General features: G+C 36.1%; 1 protein-coding gene across 4 annotated transcripts in view; it reads right to left on the bottom strand.

The window, feature by feature from the left end:
- Positions 1-19045, bottom strand: part of PRKD1 (protein kinase D1) — a 118007-nt gene that overhangs the window by 47823 nt on the left and 51139 nt on the right. For all 4 annotated transcript variants that reach the window (XM_071558006.1, XM_071558008.1, XM_071558007.1 and 1 more), the window contains exon 2: positions 5924-6062. In XM_071558006.1, the coding sequence (XP_071414107.1) occupies positions 5924-6062 (139 nt within the window). The remainder of the gene's footprint in view (positions 1-5923; positions 6063-19045) is intronic.

The following is a 19045-nucleotide window of genomic DNA, read 5'->3' as shown; positions in this document are numbered from 1 at the left end:
TTGCTGGTAACCTGCTTCCACTGTGAAAATAGCATGCATTTCTACCCTTTGTTTCCCAAGTCATAAATAGTTATTTATCCATTTGAGCATCTATTCTCTTCTTTCATAAAATCACAGTTTCTTTACAAGCATTTGGAAAAATTGCTTTCTTGTAATCCACATTCACAAATTCTTGCAATTACTTCGGATTTGCTGCTGCTGAAATAATTATTAAATATTAAAAACACATAGAAAGGCCCAAGGAAGAACAAGTAACATGGCCTGTATTCTGCAAGAGCACTAGGAGCAAAGTTGACACATTAGCTGTTTCCCTACTAACATCTGTCTGCCACATATAATTTTAGTCAGTGTGTACTGTCAACAATGCAGTCAGAGAATATAAGGAAATTATGCTAATATGATATCTATTTTTTCATCCTATTTTTACCTACTCTCTCTCTTGCAGCAGAAAGAAAAGCATAGGAGGGCAAGACGGGAGAGGGAGCTCAGAAAGATTCTCCTAATGCAGAAAAAATATAAACCTTCTGTATCCAGAGGGTTACAAATATTATCACACTTAGAAGAAAAGGCAGTGAGGCAAACATAAACAAAGAAGGAAATAATCTTTTAGTCCTAAGAACTTCAAACACAAAGCCATCTATCTGAAATTCATGATCCAAGAACAATGTAGACTAGTGAACAGTGAAGGATAGAAAATCAATCCACTTTAGCCTAATCACTAACAAGTTTTACCTCTACAGAAACAAGAGATGACAGATAGAAACAAATAAAAGGACATAGAGGAAGAATAACTGTTAAAGACACCATCTTAGAAAGAATAGAGAAAAGATACTGGCATTTCTCAAGACACCAGAAAAAGAGCATGTTAACGTAGCCATGAAAGCACCAAAAGAAGAACAATGCTCTTAAATCACAACGAAGCAAAATCAAAAACTGTGACTATCTATGTAAGTACTATAAAATTATATTCAAAGATATAACATCACAGTGCTTCATCTCAAGGAGCTGGTAGTTGAACTAACATTCCAATCCAATTCTTGATATATCGCATTTACTGTCATTGTATAGATACCCACAGCTTTTACTCAGTTCAATATATTTTATCATAGACTGTTTAAGCTGTACTGAATCCAAATAAAATGTACACATTAACAACCAGGTGCTGTATCATCCATGTGATATTAAAACAGAAACAGCTTCTTAACAAAAGCAGTGGATCAATTCCTGCCCTCATCAGCTCAGCAAGAGAACATAAAATAGCTGCTATTTGACTTTCTTGCTTGAGGAATCCTGTCAAGTTGAGCACAACTGCTTACAGCAAGCAGATGAAGTACATTCCATTAATTCACATCACAGGCTAACATTTCATGGTCTGCCTTCCAGCAGTAGATGAAAACCTCTTACATCCCAATGTAACTTTGCCCCAGTAAAAACAAGATAGAATTTTTACAAGCAAACTCATATTAAAACTGTAAATATACAACTGGGTTTTACTCTCTATATCATGAATAGGCTTAGCAAATTTACACAGCAGTATTTAGTAAACTTCATGATAAGTTAGAGAATAGGACATAAACTGTGCTGACAAGAACGTAAGTCTAAAGGCACCTAAATTAATTGTTCCCTTGAAGTCCTCAAAAAATAGAACTCAAAAAGAGAATATTTATGTACAGAGCCACAGCAACTCTCATCTGCCATTTTATCCTGTACAGTCTGTGCCTCTATTTAAGGGAAAAATGGCAAATACAGCTAACCTGAAAAAGGTCACAGATACACAGATGAAGTGGTGGAGATTCCATATAGACAGCTAAAAATATTAACTTCAACTCATCTTTCCTTTTAGAAAGGGTTAACTTCACTCAGGGAGTGGCTGGGCACTGGAACAGGCTTCCCAGGGAAGTGGTCACAGCACCAAACCTGTCAGAGTTCAAAAGGTGTTTGGATGATACTCTCAGGCACATGGTCTGAGTCTTTGTAATGGTGCTGGGCAGGGCCAGGAGCTGGACTCCATGGTCCTTGCAGGTCCCTTCCAACTCGGCATACTCTGTGATTCTGTTACCTACAATCCAGATCTCATGTAACAATGTACCTCTCTATCATTAATATTAATGATTGGCATAAACAAATTGCAGTTGAAATAAGTTATTTTTAAAAGCTAGTCAAAACAACACTGAAGACCTCCAAAAACCTAAGAGTTCACTTAAAGAAGAGAGTTTATCATAGCAAAAATATTTCATTCTGTTCAAATCTATGGAGATTTTACATGATGCTATTTTGCAAATTCACGTTTGCATCATTTCATGAGTGCAACATGAAAGTTAACTTTTAAGTGGTCCAGCTGAAGCGTTCAGCAAATAGTACTTGATCACAGCAACCCTGAAGAATGTTTTTCAGCTTCAAGTTACTTTACATAGATCTGCTTCTTTTTCTTGAGCAAACAGTAAGACTACATTTTAGAGATACCTAAACAGATGCAACTTCTGGTTTCTCTTCCCTTCAGTGTTTATGAATGACTGACTACTCATTTACAGCCATCTTTGATTGCAACTGACTGCAACTTCTGTACCTTGCTTTTTGATTTTGGGCTGCCTACTCATTTTTGACAGTATTCTAAACAAAAGAAACCCCTCCTACAAATATACCTTGATAAAATCCTTTCTGTAAAAATTTGTATCCTTTTCAGTCTGAAATGTAACAGAACTAAGTAGACGTTGGATTCAATAAACATATTAGAGATTTCCATAGCAGTAGTAGTGGATTTTCCTCTTTTCCGCATGTGAAGACAAGATGAACTTTACAACATTTTAAAGAAAAAATGAAACAGAGAATGCACAGCTACGAAAACAGAAACATGGAGAGCTATATGCTACTGACAAGGGTATTAGCAATACTGTTCAATGAATGCCCAAGAGTGCAGCCTAAGAAACCAAATGCATTGAATATACAAATTTGTGGTTTTAATATATTTCTCAAGAGTCCCCATATTATTATACCAACATTATCAAGAAACCCATGTAGTAAACGGAAACAAAGTGTTCAAACACACATTTAAAAATCCCACAAAAAATAAAAGGAAGAAAACAATATAGGAAGTTAAAATAAAACTGTATTTATGAGGGCTACTAATGTTCATAACAAAAGCTCCTCTTTCCTCTTTTAATGTGCAGCTGACCAAATCTGTAACTCAACATAACCTTTTACTTCCACTTTTACAGTAATGCCCAACTTTTCACTTCCAAAATGCCAGAATCTACATTGGCACGGAACCACAATTCATCTGGCTGACTTCAACACCCTGTGCTTCTCTCCTCTGGACCAGTCAGCCAACAGACACACATTTGTTCAGCAAGTTATGAGATTCTTGCACTCCATTAAAATCCTACCGCATACTGCACCAATGCAAAATGCAAGTAAATAAGATTCATTAGAATACAAAAGCATACCAGGTGCCGCATTCTGAGTTGAGTAAATATTTTTGTGCTTCACCAGAAATCTCTAACACAAATTGTATCAGTTATATTGCATGACATCTGCAATATTTTCTTCTCTAAAATAGTCTAAATTGCTTCAGTTACAGTAAGCAACCCCTCTCAATTTTAAGTTTTTGTAGATAATTTTCAACTCTTTCAAGAACCTGTAACATATGCTCTAAAACAGATGATCGTATTTTTTAATCCTTAAACTTCCAAGAACATAAATGGAATAAGAAAAATAAACCAACCATAAGCTATCCAGCCTTTATTAAAAAAAAATCTTGTTATTAAGTAAACTACAATGACAATTAGAAAACACAAACTAATAGGACATGAACTGATTGTATAACCCTGTTGTACTAGACTGACAGTTCAGCTTTCTCTACTCTGACCAGTATCGACCTGTGCAATAAAAAATGAATGCAGTCAATCAGTGCAGCTTTTGACATCAGATATCAGTGCCACAGGGGATGCTGACCCAAAGCAGAAGGAGATCTCCACAGCAAAGTGGTAGCAGTAACACTATATTCTACTGTCTCTTTCAGATATGCCATTGAAGAACAACTGCCATAACATACCTTGCATTTACAGAACTTTATAATGTATATTGTGTTTAGAGATTTATAATGAAGGCTAGAAACAAAACACTTCAACCAGTTCAATATAGGCATCTGGACATATACTGCATTTCATTTGTCCTTCCCACTGCTGAAGTGCTCAATAACATACACTGTAGTGCTCAAGGCCAATCCCTCAGGTTTTCAGGTTTTCTCCCTTCAAAATAATTTTTCAATGTATATTATTAAACATCCTGAAAAAGATTTCTTACGGCCCTGTATTTAGACAGACTTTTTCTTTTAATTAAAAAGGAGAGATAACCATTTATAGCTCATTTGATACACACTATTGACGAAATTCATAGTCATTTGAAACTATGCCTAAATATTTTTCAATAAAAACCAGCCTGCATTAGCTTGAATAATTCCTCACACAGTAAACTGCTTATACAGCTCTTTCTCTTCTTCAGTGTTGCAGAACTGGGAATACTTTCCTTCCCTACATGACACAGGACTTGTCTGTGAAAATGAATTGCTGTGTTTAGTTAAGGCTCATCTGTGGGAGGACATTGATGCTCTTAAGTCTTTACAGAGGAAATATGTTTAATGTCTTGTATAATTGGAGACATCTGACTGAAGGTTTTGATTTGCAATAGTGTCATCAGTTAAGCCATGACATATTACAAGTTTCATTTGCTGTCCTTTGCTCTTACACAGCTGCTTGCCTAATTCTGACAAATTAAAAGATATGTGGTCTTAATTTAAAAAGAAATAAACAATATACCAAATAAAGCACTAATGTCTTTGCTAATTTTTTTTCACTGGATCCCAATTACTGATCTGAAGTGATTACTCTCTGTGGGAAATAACAAATGGAGATAACTAGTATCTTTTCAAAAGGGAAAAATTGTTTCGTGATATGGAAAAGATGAAAAATAACTTAAGGGAATGACTTGCATTATTCCTTATTGTACTTTTTCCTGTTCTAATAAAAGAGTATAGAATAGGGTCCTACACAAGCAAACTATATTTAAAAGCTCAGTTAGCTTAGATTATGTGACCTAACTCTTACTTCTTCCACTCTTCTCATCATCTATTAGGAATTGGCCTTTCTCTTCACTAATCCTATATTCTTCTACAGTTTCAATTCCTACTTTCATAAGGATATGCATCTCTGTATTTTTAAGCATCTTTCCAGATGCTCTAACTGCATGTTCCAACTGCAAAAATACAGACCTTCAGCCATCTTCCAAGTTTTATTTGTCAAGTAACAGCTCTACAGCTTCACAGTTCCAGCATTCACTCTACTGCTGCATGTCCTTGTAAACTCTGCATCATTTTTAGTCACGTATTTCGTATCTTCTTACATCCAAGCTTTTGACAAGTCCTATTGACACCTAACAACATGCCCAGACTTCCTCTACATTCCAGTCATATAATTTGTGCTTATTTCCTTCTTCAATTATAGCAACCCACTTTTTATGGCTACTGTGCTGGCCAAACATGCTTCTTAAATCAATTTGCCATTTCACTGCCTCCAAAATTTGGTCTTTTACCTTGTGATTCACTCATACTTCATCTCTTCTCTAATCCCCCTGCACCTGATAGTCACCATCAGACTACAGCTTCTGTATTGGGGCTTTGTATGAACTTGTTTGCTCTGAATTTTTTGTTTCCTAGGTCCTAAATAGTTACTCTCTTTTGTTCCACCTTTTCAACTTCCACACCTTTCACACAATCACTGGTTGTGTACGTGAAGCATCCAGCACTCGTTTTGGATAGCCATTCATATATAACATACTTACGATGGCTCAAAATCTAACTAAGAGAGAACTTCTGTAGGTATTTTCAATTGAAAAAGTATGACATTACTTTTCATTCTTTTTCAGTTACCTGATAAGACAACTTCAACTAGGTCTCCTTCTTGGATATCTGCTGCAGATTTCACCAGCTGGAGAATGTTTTCAGAGGTAGGGTCATGGCGGAAGAGCAGGATTTTGTCGTACATTCCATAGAAGCCACATTCAGGAAACTGCAAATACAAACCCATCAGAATTTACTATGCTGTTTAATACGTAACTGCGAACCACAATTACTGTAAATGAAATTTTGAAGGCAGACTGGACCACTTCTCAGACTAGTGCCAAATAGGATATATATTTTTTCATGTATGAAAATATTTTTCACTCTATTCTGAAACTTTTTTCCCCTAGGCAAGTAAGCTCATTTGCCTTTCTCTCCCTGTGAGCAAGGCTGTATTCACTAGGAAATGAGACAGAAGTGTATCCATAGCCACTGCTGATAACTTTCAAACACAAGTTCCTTTGTAATATGATTAAATTAGACCCTTCGGGAGCAGGCATTTGGACTAGATGTCCTATGGGGCATCCTTCTGGTCTATATTATATTATTCCATGATTCTATGATCTTTCTCCAGACAACTGCTAAAAAGATGCCTTGAGACCAAAAGAAATGCATTTCAGCTCTGCCTAAGATGCAATGCCTAAATGATAACTCGCTATGAAATACCTATTCTTGAGACTGAAATTACCAGGCACATGAAACAATGCTTCCAAATTTAATCATAATAATTTATTTAAAGGCAGAGAAGTTGGAGCTTTGAAATTAAATAGTGCCTAAACTAAAAACGAATTTTGAAAACTCCAAGGTTATAAACTGCAGATTTTTATCTAGTTAACTGCGGGTTTTTGTTGTGGGTTTGTTTTTTGTTTGGTTTTTTTTCTGCCAAACAAAAATTAGTGAATTTTTTAGTGCTCTCAGCCTAAAGAATTAAGATTTTGTTCTGAAAACACAACCAAGAAACTCTCTTCTGTTACAAAAGATTCTATTCAATTTTACATCAATGCTCTACTCCGAGTTTTATCAACATGTAGTGAAAGAAACACAATGATAAGCACAGCTCAAGACATAAACTGGCATGTTTTGAGGTTGCACTTTGCAATGGTATTATTTCCAGAGTACAGAATAGAAGGAACCCATCAAAAAGTACTTTAAAACAATACATTCATTACTGATTACTGGAAGCTTTGGAACCTATCCAAATACCAAAGAAAGTTATGCACTTTTTTTAAGTTTTGAAGCATGCACTGAAAAGAGATGAAAAAAATGGTCAGATCTCTGGTTTGAATGAAATATATCTACACGTCTGAAATTTTGTCTGATTTCTTTTTGCAGGCTATACCATAAATATCAACATACCAATGATTCTTGGTTGGGCAGATAACTGTCTGAAAAAAACCCCAGCTGGTGGATTTAGTTACTCATACAGGTTTTATACTGAACAGAAACAATTTCTGGTCTCAAAAACATAAGAATTACCCATAGAATATCTGAAAAGTCTGCTATAGCATATATGTTTAAAGATGTACAAATTCGGTTCACATGCACTGCGTACCATGTTAAAAATCCTCAACAGATCACTTAACACATGATATGAGAGACTGTGTCCTTGAGCACCTTTATCACCCTCCAATTATGAACTGAGGGAGTTGGCAATCTACTGCTAAACTTTGAGGAGTCTGGCGCCAACACACACACTGCTGCACAGGCATTACAATCACGTATATAAAAGAGATGTGTATTTGTAAAACATTCCTAGTAATCTCAGTTAACCATTCATTATCATGTCACAGTAACAATTAAATGTACTTTACCAGGTCCATAAAATTTAAAATGGTTTAGGACGTCATGTTTAACTCGTATTTCCAAAATAGTTCTCACTGAAGATTACCACCTCTATGTGGATGAAAAACTTGGTCTCTAAGTATGTGGTCTGCTGCCCTCTAAAAATTTTCTGTAAGTTATTTTCTTGTTAAGGGGGTACTGTGTTTTAAAACCAGCTGAAAATTAAGCTCCAAGCAGCTGCTTCCCTTCCCTCCATCCACTCCCTACAGTGAGAAAAGGGACAACAAGGCAGAGATTATGTATTGAGACTATAATTTACTAGAAAACTAGAAAACAAACAGTAATGGCAACAATACTAATAGCAACAGTGTATAAAAGAGGATGATTACATGGAAAAAATACTTATAGAAGTCCAACTGCCACAATGTTATCGTGGTCAGTACCACATGGCTTCCTGAGACAAAGGAGAAAATGGTGGATGTCACCACCAGCATTTTTTATCCCCGAGTTCCAGACAACACAAACCAATGACTGACAAACTTCTCCCGGCTGGACCGTCCCTGCCGCACCATCCACACCACTCTGCTCGCTGCTTTGCTCCCGCAGAAAACAAGGAACAAAATGGCAGGGGTTCCACAGTCATTTTCAAAGTTGCCCTTTTCTTCCATGGGAAGCCACACCCCCCTCAGCAATGATGTGGGTGGTACATAATAAACAACCCAGACACACCCACAGGGTTCCAAGGCTCTGACCCTCTCAGGGCAATGACAGGAAAATTAACTCTGTCCTGGCCAAAACCAGGACAGCGTGGCAAAGCTGTTTCTATTTTCACATTCTCCTGTGAAGTAACCAATGTTCTGTAAAAGACAAGCACTATCACATTAAAATCTTACAGAAGCAACACCAGGTGGAATAAAGTAACCAAGATGGATATTAAATTTTTGTTTATTTAAAATAAAATTGGCATATAGACTCCACTTCTAATGGAGTTGTTAGCCAACCAAAAGTCACATTCTGTCACTACATAACTAGTGATGTAAATAATGCTGCCATATTTGGATGATTTTCTTTATCTAGAGCTACGTTTTAATGCTAAATAAATTATATCCTTTATCATCTTAACTAAAAAGGACAAAAGAGACTTCAAGTTTCAGTATAATGGAAATAAACTCCTAACTATAGCTACATCAGTAATTTTTGAGGAACAGTGCATTTTCTCCCAGTTCCAAATATGAAGATGAAGTATTTCAAGTATCCCATACTTTAGATGCAGTAAATTCAAACTGTAATAAGCCAAATAAGGCCTAAGAACCTTAACTGACAATGTAGCAGTTTCTAAATTGTGTTAAATAATAAATTATTTGATGTATAGTCAGAAGAATTCCTCTAGGTCAAGAACAAACTAAATTCATGGCTTACATGTGAAATAGTTACTTTACCTTTCAAAGAAATTTGCTTTACATCAAGCACAAGTGGAAGCGAATCAAAGCTTTCGAAGTTAGATGTAATCTGCATTGCAATTACACTCTTCATGCATACAGGTGCTAATGTAGCCTAGGTAATAGCAGATGACACAAGCACTGACATCGGAGTGTCTAACAGAGTCATTCAAGGTCTCACCTAGCAGTGCTGAGCCTGCTGGAGCCACTCACAGGCCTGTGTCACTGGGATCCATGGCTGAACAAACACTTCTTCCCTGACTGCAGCGCTTCTGCTGGCAGCAGCAGATTGACTCTTCCCGTAAACATTTTAAATTTAGAACATTCACAAGAAAGCAACAAGAAATTATGGTAGAATCGTAATTTTAATTAAACAAATTCCTACCTTGCTACAGTACACAAACTGGATGGCATTTGTAAGAATTTTTTTTTACAGAGGTAGTGAAATACCATCCTTCAAAATGGGCACTACTTACTGATCCTTTTCAAACACTGCAAGAGTTCCCTGATTTCTCTGCATTTCAGAGATACCACAGGTACTTCCCTCTAAATTCACTGTGACTGAAATTGATTGCTCTCTTTATATTACTATTCCATTTGCTCTTTCAAATTAGATCCACTTTTTCTACCTAAAAAACGTATTTGTGATATTGCATGTATTACATGTGTACAAATATGTGTATCTTGAGGCATCATTTATTATATTCTGTAGAAAAAACTAAATTCATTCACAACACTTTTTGATAAATTATATACAAGAATTACCTTCTTTGTTTGATTTAGTTTTCCCCAGATAAACTACTCTTATGTCAAGAAAGCCCTTTCATGGTGCAATTCTTCAAACACTGTATAAGGACCAACTGTTGCAACGACAAAAATTCACTCAGCTAAAACTCATTCCTAACAACAATAATGTTGATTTGCACAGAGAAAAGTAAACAAAAAGCAGCCACAACACTTGGTCCTACCAAACTGTAAATAGCATTCTGTTTTGCTAAACATGGGACAAAAAAGGAAACAATGGTAGTTTGGGAGCTAAATTCCCCAATATTAATAAAAGCCCTTGTTGCAATATAATAGCTGCTTACAGTGGAATTAGCAGAGTTAAATAGTCATTGTAATTGCCATAATGAGGAAATGTAATATTTCTCTAAAAATTGGGAACGTAAAATTATTTATATAGAGTTCATAAACAGGATCTATTTCTTGGTGCTTAACAAGTCATCAGTGGCCATTAAGACATCACTGTTCATAAACACCTTGTTTGCCTACTCCAAGTGTGAAGTAAAATGCATTACTTACATGGCTTTCAGTGTGCTTCCATCTAAGGTACAAGTGAAACAGGATAAATGAGCTTTACAGCATAATGACTTGTTAAACCACCACAGATTACTTGTGTATTTCAATGTGCTCCTGTGACCCACCCTTTTTGAAATAAAATTATCAGCTCTCTAACGTGACCACTTACCAAAAATTCTGGGTTCCAGCTTTACAATTTAGCAGAATTTCTGTATTAACACAAGTCTATCCCCAGGCTTAATGTTATTATTTATTAGATACTTCCCAGTGCAGAGAGAAGAAATACTGGATAACACAATTGGTCTAAGAATGAAAGGTTCAGTGCATCTGAGCATAAGTTGAAAATTCCGTTCGCTACAGATACTGGAGTTCTGGAAAAGCTAAGATAACCTTTTAAGGAAACCACCTAGGAAAAAATATCATAAGAAAGTACAAACAAGAAGGAATGCAATTACTATTGAAGAGACTATTGTATGGGCAATGGAACCCCTTTAAGGCCCTATTTCTGTTTTCCAAACTTGTACTTTCAATTTTCCTACTTAAGGCCAATTTACAAGAGATGTGTAAAACCATTAGGAAGAGGCATCATATTAGATAAATCCTCCCTAAAAATGAAGGGTTTTTAGCCTAGACACGTGCAGTCCCTGCCTGGGGACCAGACATAATCAATTACAGCCTTTAAATACATAAAAGACTGGTTGCAATAGGAAGAGAATCATCTGTTTCTCCTCTGGATGGAACATTATGGATTAGGAAACCTAAAACACCAGAAGAGATACAATACAGAGAATTGAACTAGAGACAAGGAAAGTTTTGTAAGGGTAAGAATAAGAGAATCTCTGTTACTGAAGAGGTTTACAAAAGAATGTATTATATAAATGTCAGGAACCAGATAGCTGATCTTTCCGTGTTGGGATAGAAAAATTAAGTAGGTAACTTCATAGACCTAATCATCATGACGCTGAAAAATTTATTATGGAGAGCTGTGATCAGAAGTACGGCTAAATGCGTATTCCTAACCTTATTTATTTACTTATTTATTACACACAAGTCTCTCTGTTCACAAGCAATGTAAAATCTTGCATGTGCCTATCCACACCGCTATTAGGTAAAAAAAAGTCCTAAACTTGGCATGACTGTTCTCAATAAAACTTTCATTATCATACAGAGTACTCTGTATTATATATCCACAAGTTTTGTTTATTAATTTACAAAATCAAAGTTGATTTATTTAATGGGTAAGTATTATGTTTTCTATAAGATCAGTTAATGTTGTCCAGTCTCACTACAAAGATGCCATTCATTACAATGTTTATATCAGTGCAACAGACTTGAAGTGGAGGTTCAGTATTGTTCCCCCATTCTGTATTACTGGCAAGCAGCCTGTAACATACGCAAGGAATATTAGAGGACACTGCCAGAAAACACCTGCAAAAGTAATACCACTTAGAAATAACTACTACTCTCAAAGTAAACCATTGCCTAATCTGTAACATGCTCTTTTGCAGAAATGGAAATATAATATGCTGTATTTCATCCTATTGACAATTACATTTTAAAAAACCCTTATTTCTCTCATGAAGAAATGAAAGTCTGGCAGCAAATAAACTGACTATTTACCAGGTTTAAAACTTCAAGGAAGATCTGCGTCCTGTAAAGGTGCACTTAAGATTTGACTAGTACTGATCAGTGTGACTATTTATAAAACAGACACACGTAAGATTGCAGGGTAAAGTTTCAGTCCTTAGTGTAAAATAGCATTCATATAGACAAGTAATTATGTCACAATAGAGTCAAATTGATTTCAGACAGCTTGATGAGGAAAACTTGTAATTTAGAGATCACCTCCAGTTAAAAATCAGCTTTCAGGAATGGCAGAGGGGGACTGTTTGGAGTTTTAGCACAAAGATATTTTTGGATCAAGCTGCAAGTTATTTTTTTACCTGCCCATTTTAAAATGAAAAATTAAGAAGACAGTGTATATTACTGTTGCTCATACTGATTACAAATGTATTACAAATTTATTACTGAATAGTAGTGATTTAAACTTGTTAGCTTTTAAACTGTAAAAAGTTACTGGATGCATATGCAGTGATCATTCACAGACTGTGAATACTCCTTTAGTACTACTTTAATCCATTACATCTCCAAAACAAGTAAAATGCATGCCAAGAGGATTACCCTAAATTTTTTTCCTAAGAATTTCAACAACAAAGACCTAAATGCCAGTTTTAAGCATTCCCACTCTTGCCTTCTCGATGTTTGTCTTATATTACACCAACAGTTTTTCCCCTACATGTAGTGTAATACAACCATAATAAAAGTGCATTATTTGGTAAAAGCATAAGAGATTTTCATTCCAAACATTGAGCCTTAAAAAAACTGCTGTCTAAACAATCATTTAGAACATGTCTTACACGATATTGTAGCAGCTTTTACAGTAGAAAGAGGAAACATTACCACCATTTGAAGTCACCCATAATAAGCACATATAATTTGCGTGCTTCTTTCATTTCCTAAAAATATTACATCACCATTATCTACCTGTAAGACTTTAAAAAAAAATTTAAAATCACTTTTTCAGATGAAAAAGACTGCTGATCAGGAACTCAACTAAAAATTTGTTATTGCCTAGCTTGTAGGCATTATGGCAGTTGATAGTCCACAAAACACAGGCAACAGGAGCCTCAGCACTAACTTTTTGTCAAGCAGACGCAGTCACTGCAGTATTTTTACCCAAAGCAACTGTGAACATCTCAAGGAAATCCACCAAAATATTTCACCAATAACTGTACAGAAGCCAAATGATTATGCAAATTCTGGATTTTCATTTAAAAAGCCTTCAATTGATACTACAAATAAACCCTGCAGACTCAAATTGCAATAAGTAGAACCTCTAATTATAAGTATTCAAGAATTTGTTTAATCCATCGCATCAGTCAATAATTTCAACAGCATATGCCCCTCCACATGCAAACAGAAGCTGAACTATCTGCATCCATACTGTCTTATTAATGGCTGTTCTCAAAACAATGATCAAAGCTAACAGACAATAGACAAGTTTAGTTATATTTACAACTCTATCAACTTACTGTTAAAACCAAATGATTTTATTATTACAGAACTTTAGATGACCTAAATGCTAACATATTCCCAAATTGAATTGTGAAGCTTTCAAAAATTATCTAATAATAACGATCCATATACACAGTTATCTGAATGGAGAACCTATTCATCCTCCTTCTTTGCTGTGGTAAACCAAAATTTCATATAGAAATTAACTTAATGGAAAGATAAGATGGTCTATAGTGAGACAATACTCACCAGTTTGGTTTAATACTTACGTACTTGGAAAATTGGCATAATAGGTATGTCAAATGAAAAACAGACGAGAAGTAAATTTCTTTCACATCAAGAACCTCATCTAGAAGAACTGGAAAACACACACTCTAAATTTTGGTGATGGTTTCAGTGCAATTACTAACATAACCTTATAGTGATGTCTTGTGATAATTTTGTAAAAGTACTTCAAGATTTAAAATTGGAATGTTTTTGTAACATACAGGTAGATAGATTCTCAGTGCTAAGGGTGAAAAAAAAGTCCTCTTCCTGTTTCTGTCTTTTTATGTTACTATAATTTTGCATATGTCCTGTAAGAGTTAGTTTCTGTTGCTTTATTCTAGGAAGCAATGAGAGTTGTCTTTTTGATTTTTTCAGTCCCTGTTGATCTTTTCCTTAACACTAAACCGCGCGACATCTTTTCAGTAATGACTTTTTTTTCTCCTAAATTAGTTAAGATTTTTACAAGCCTTCCACTTAAAGAAGACCTTTAGTGATTACCATAATAGCAACAGCAACAAGAACTTTGACAAAACCTGGAAGTCTTTCACAGCACAAAGATAGTGATCCAGCACACACAAAGACAATGTCTTCCCACAGCCTATGGAGAAGTTGAGTCACACTGAATGTTTTGACTTAACTTGCTAAAACACAAGTAACCTTGACCTAACCTAAACAAGATTGTTGAACTCACCCTATTATGTGCATGAATAAAAAGGTCTACATTGATGCAACTGTTTTAATATAAAGATATAAATGTACAAATTTTTAAAACAATCCTATTAAACAAACTGAAATATTCTTCTTTTATATTGTTAAAATAATAAAGCATTTTATTTTTAGAAGTTGGAATTTCCTTTCTTTGCAAAGGTCAGAACACAGAAAAATCAAGACACTGAAAAGCCAGTTTTTGACCAAGAACACTGTTTTAATTTTCACCTAGCTGGGGCAGTCACTATTAACTCACTTGCAAAACTCAAGAGGCTTTTTTAGGTTTTGTTGTAAGAAACACCAGCTAGTATTCAAAGACTTTCTTTGTATATACACCACTACAGTTACTAAAAACTAACATGAACGCTGGCGTTTAAATAGAAGTTTACAGTATGGCTATCCAGAATATATGTAGCAACATCTGAGTAAGAACAGGAGGTGGAGCTTGCTCCAGCAGCTGTGGTATCTCCACCTCAATCCAGGATGCTGTGCTTAAGACATCTTAGAAATTTAACTCACTCTAGACCTTTCCTTTAAGTGCATTTGCACTTGCCAGGCAGACAATCAGCAAGGATAGGCAGTAGACTACTGTTTCCTTCTTTTTTACTTAATTTTCCCCCAGAAGTCAGTCTTCAGTTATACAGGAAAGAAAAGCGTCAGAAAATATAAGGAGTAGCACTGATCAACTCGATGCTGCCTATGTTGAATACTACCCAAGATAGACAGGTCAAGCCCATTTGTCACACATAAAGTCAGGCAAAGGATAAATGAACAAGTATCTTGCATTGGAGGTAAAGGTAAAGAAGCAGTGGAAGAAATCTTGAAAGGCTACGAAGAGAGATGACCAGAGCAAGGAAATACACTTATAACAGGGGTATAGGAAAGACTGATTGTCTCGTGAGCCTTCAGAATAGCAGCAAGGACCCAGACTTACAAGGGTTAAGGTGGTGAATGGAAGAGCAGTATAGGTGTTTGTTTTCTTTTTGCCTTTGCATTCCTAAAGAACTATTAGAAAGTTTGCTTCCAATCTACCTGCTAAGTGAAACGGACAAGTTACTAAGAATATACCCACTATCCCAGCCAGGAACCATTCTCTAGATCCACAGCTGAGTGGCACAGAAATGGCTTACTGCCACACAGCTGACCTCTTGGCCTGGGTTGAGCTGGCAAAACGCCAACTGTCCAGGACAGGGTGGAAAGGGTTCCTCCTCCCCCCAACCAGCTAAGGGGAAAAGAAGAGGGAGAGGAAAAAACCCCTCAGAACTAGGTTTATGCTGAAACTAACTACATGTATTTATACAGAAAAGAGAAAAATAAGAGAAAACTACAATATAGCACACACTTACACAAGTTATGTATAACAACAAGGAATAACTTCCCACTCCCCATTTAATACAAAGCCTATTACACTAGATCTGTAAGTACTCTAAGAGACACATAGCAAGAAACAGAAAGAGTAACAACAAAAATGTTTCTACTTCCCTGAATACAAACAAAATGCAAGCAGAGGAAGCAGGGGCAGGAGCAAGGCTTGCTCCAAGACAAAAGCTGGATCACGTCCGGCTTGTACCTCGGCCATGGCAGAACTAAGCCACTCCCACACACTGGATTTTAAACCCTTTGAGATGATGTAGTATGGTATGGAATACAATATTATTGGCTGGAAGAAGTCAGCTGTTAGCTAGCTCAGCCCAGCTTAAATCAGCTGACAATCCTAGGCCTAGCTGAACTTTAAAACCTAAGTTTAGGCCCATCTGGCTAAACCCATAACACCTCTTTCCTCAGAAGCAGAGTAGACAACATTCCCACTGCTTATTTTCAACAGTCTATTTTCAACACATTGCAAAACCCAAACTGCCTGGACATCATCTGAATGAATGTGATGTCGCACAGTTCAAAATGTATCAGGTAGAATGCAGCTAAATAACTGAAAGGTTTATGTGATTGTGGGCCAGTGCTTGAGCCTGTATTCTCACTTTGGCTCATTTTACAGATATGTTATTAGATATAACTTCAGAGAAACATTATCATTTGATACATTCCTAACATCAGTTAAGCTTCTTATTACTTTACTGGGGGCAGTGTCATTATTTACAGTATTCATTATTCTTTTTACTTTTTTACTACAATTCTTGATTAATTACATATTCTATAAAGCACTTGCGGCCTGTAGAATAAAAGTTAGTAAGCTGTTTCCAAGTGGGCCATCAGAAAGGAACAAACTTCTTATTGACTTATGATGTAAACTATGTTTTAGATAACAAATATGTTCATAAAGATATTTTGCTGATTTTGTTTGCAGCAGTAACCTGCTGCAGAAATAAGATTCCTTCATCTCTCTGAGACCAGGAACAAAGTACGCTGCACACACACACTGACTTGGACACTGAAGATCCACAGAGGAAAAATACAGCTGAGCTCCTTCATGAAAAAAAAAAAAAACTATCCATGAAAAACTATCCATGAACTATCCATGAAAAAAAAAAAAACAAAACATGGCCACAGTGAAACATAGGAACATGGCTATTTTGGAGACAGCCTGAACCTTTTTGTCAGGCTTTTTCAATATAGATTGCTCCCTGTGGCTATTCAGGACAGGAGTTGCTTCCTTTGCGTGGCATCTTTAAACAAATGGGTTCTCTTGCTACATATGTTTCCTGCCACTGTATGTCCACTTATCTTCTGTCGCTCAAATTGCTTGCTGCCAAAAATACTGAGTATACACCACATTACTCACGCTACTTTAATGCAGACTTTAAAAACTCCCAGTTCAGGACAAGCAGTCCTGAGTCTTCTCTCACTGCTCCTGAACTGAGTCTGTCAAGTGGCTGCTGGCTGGGGTCAATCCACCACTGCTCAATGCAATTAAACAAGAAAAATCTTAAATAATAACACTTCTCTCTCAAACAAAGTGAACATTACTATAATTAGTGTAACTTTATTTGTGCTACCAGTCTATTACAGCTTCCAATGCAATGAAGATGATGCAGCATCAAGAAGATGTAAAGAAAGAATAAGTTCAATATCTCAGAAATTAAGAAAATATTCAAATAATTTTGTCACATAAAAATTCTAAAAGTTAATGTGCCATGCAAATCAAAGCACACTTGCGTAGCTGACTGTTGCAGCAGGTAGATTAAGAGGTTAATTCAGTAGAAACATTTTAAAAAGTAATAATTAAAACACAAAAATGAGACTCAAAAAATAAACTGGTCTTTCATCCTGTTGGTGGCAAAAACATTATCACATCGACCACATCTGCATATGCTACACAACTTCCCTGAAAATTTTCACAGGCAGAGGCACAGAGGGAGACCACTAACAGTTTCTGTCTTCTTGGTTGTTTCATGCTAAGAGTTTGGGAGCACAGTCCTAATAATCCACTAATGCCACATTTCTCTTAGACAACAGGGAGACCCTCAGCAGAAAGGGTTACACAGTTCCTGTACATGTTCTCTTGTGCAGCCCAACACTGTCAACCCCCTGTGCAGAATTACGGAGCCTCCTGTGAAACGTTTAGAAGAAGACAAGTGTCAGATTGTTGGCAGGCACCCATTCACGTAGATACTTCACAAACAGATTGCATTTCTCACCAAGAAGGTTGAGAAATGGAGCAGAAACTTTCATGCCCTTCAGCAAAGAAGCAGAAAAAAGATGATGAAGCACTAACACAATCAAGTCTCTTTTCTAATTTCTTTAGTCAAAAAAAAATTCTAAAGATAGTGACTGAGAGTCCCTTGCTCACAAGCACTGACTGTTTCTGAAGCTGTAGTTTTTCTAGTTCTGTGCTATATACATCTGGGAAAACAGATTCCTAATTTCAGAAAGATGAAAAGAAACCAATTCTACAGCCAGTTTCATACGTTATTTTTTAAAAAGCAAAGAAACACTGAACAGAGCCTAAGCCCCTATTTCTGTGAGAGCCTACCATTAGATGTGTTTGAGCTATCTTGGACCAGGCATGACATCAATTCAGGACACTCAGTCACCAGTTGAGTGCATCACTCAGTAGACTACGTAACATATAAACTACTTACATGCAGCCAAAGTTTGTGTGTATGAGGTCAGAGATTTAGACAGATCTAGTAAAGTTAAGAGATCTACAGATCACTCTCACTTCTTTATACCTCTGCTCTACTTTCAAAATCAACTTCATTTCCTTCAAGATAGATGCCAGTCTATATAACTGCGTAAAGACTTTTTGGGGTTTTTTGCACTGAAATAGAAAACAAAACAGCTTTGATCAGGACTACTGTTTTAAATAAAGTATTCCCAAGTACGTGGTTTCCTCCTGAAAGAGCAGAATTCCCCCACATTTTAAGTAGAGTATTAAGAGGTCAGCTGTCAATTTTACTTCCATTTATAATAACTAGGATCCTTAATAATAAAGAATAAAGAATAAAGAGACAACACAAAGTAACAGGATTATTGGGCTCTAATCCTCTAAGGAATATAATCTGGAGGGAATTACAGCACAAGAAAAGGCTGAGGGCACTCATGTGGGACACAAGTTTAGAGCACACTAGAACCAGGTCTGTATTGGGCTTCAGATTACTAACTTTTAATTAATTTAACAACATTT

Source organism: Pithys albifrons, chromosome 6 (assembly GCF_047495875.1).
Source record: "Pithys albifrons albifrons isolate INPA30051 chromosome 6, PitAlb_v1, whole genome shotgun sequence".
In the NCBI taxonomy this organism is placed as follows: Eukaryota; Metazoa; Chordata; class Aves; order Passeriformes; family Thamnophilidae; genus Pithys; species Pithys albifrons.
Note: the sequence above shows the minus strand (reverse complement) of the source record. Positions and strands in the feature narration are given on the sequence as shown.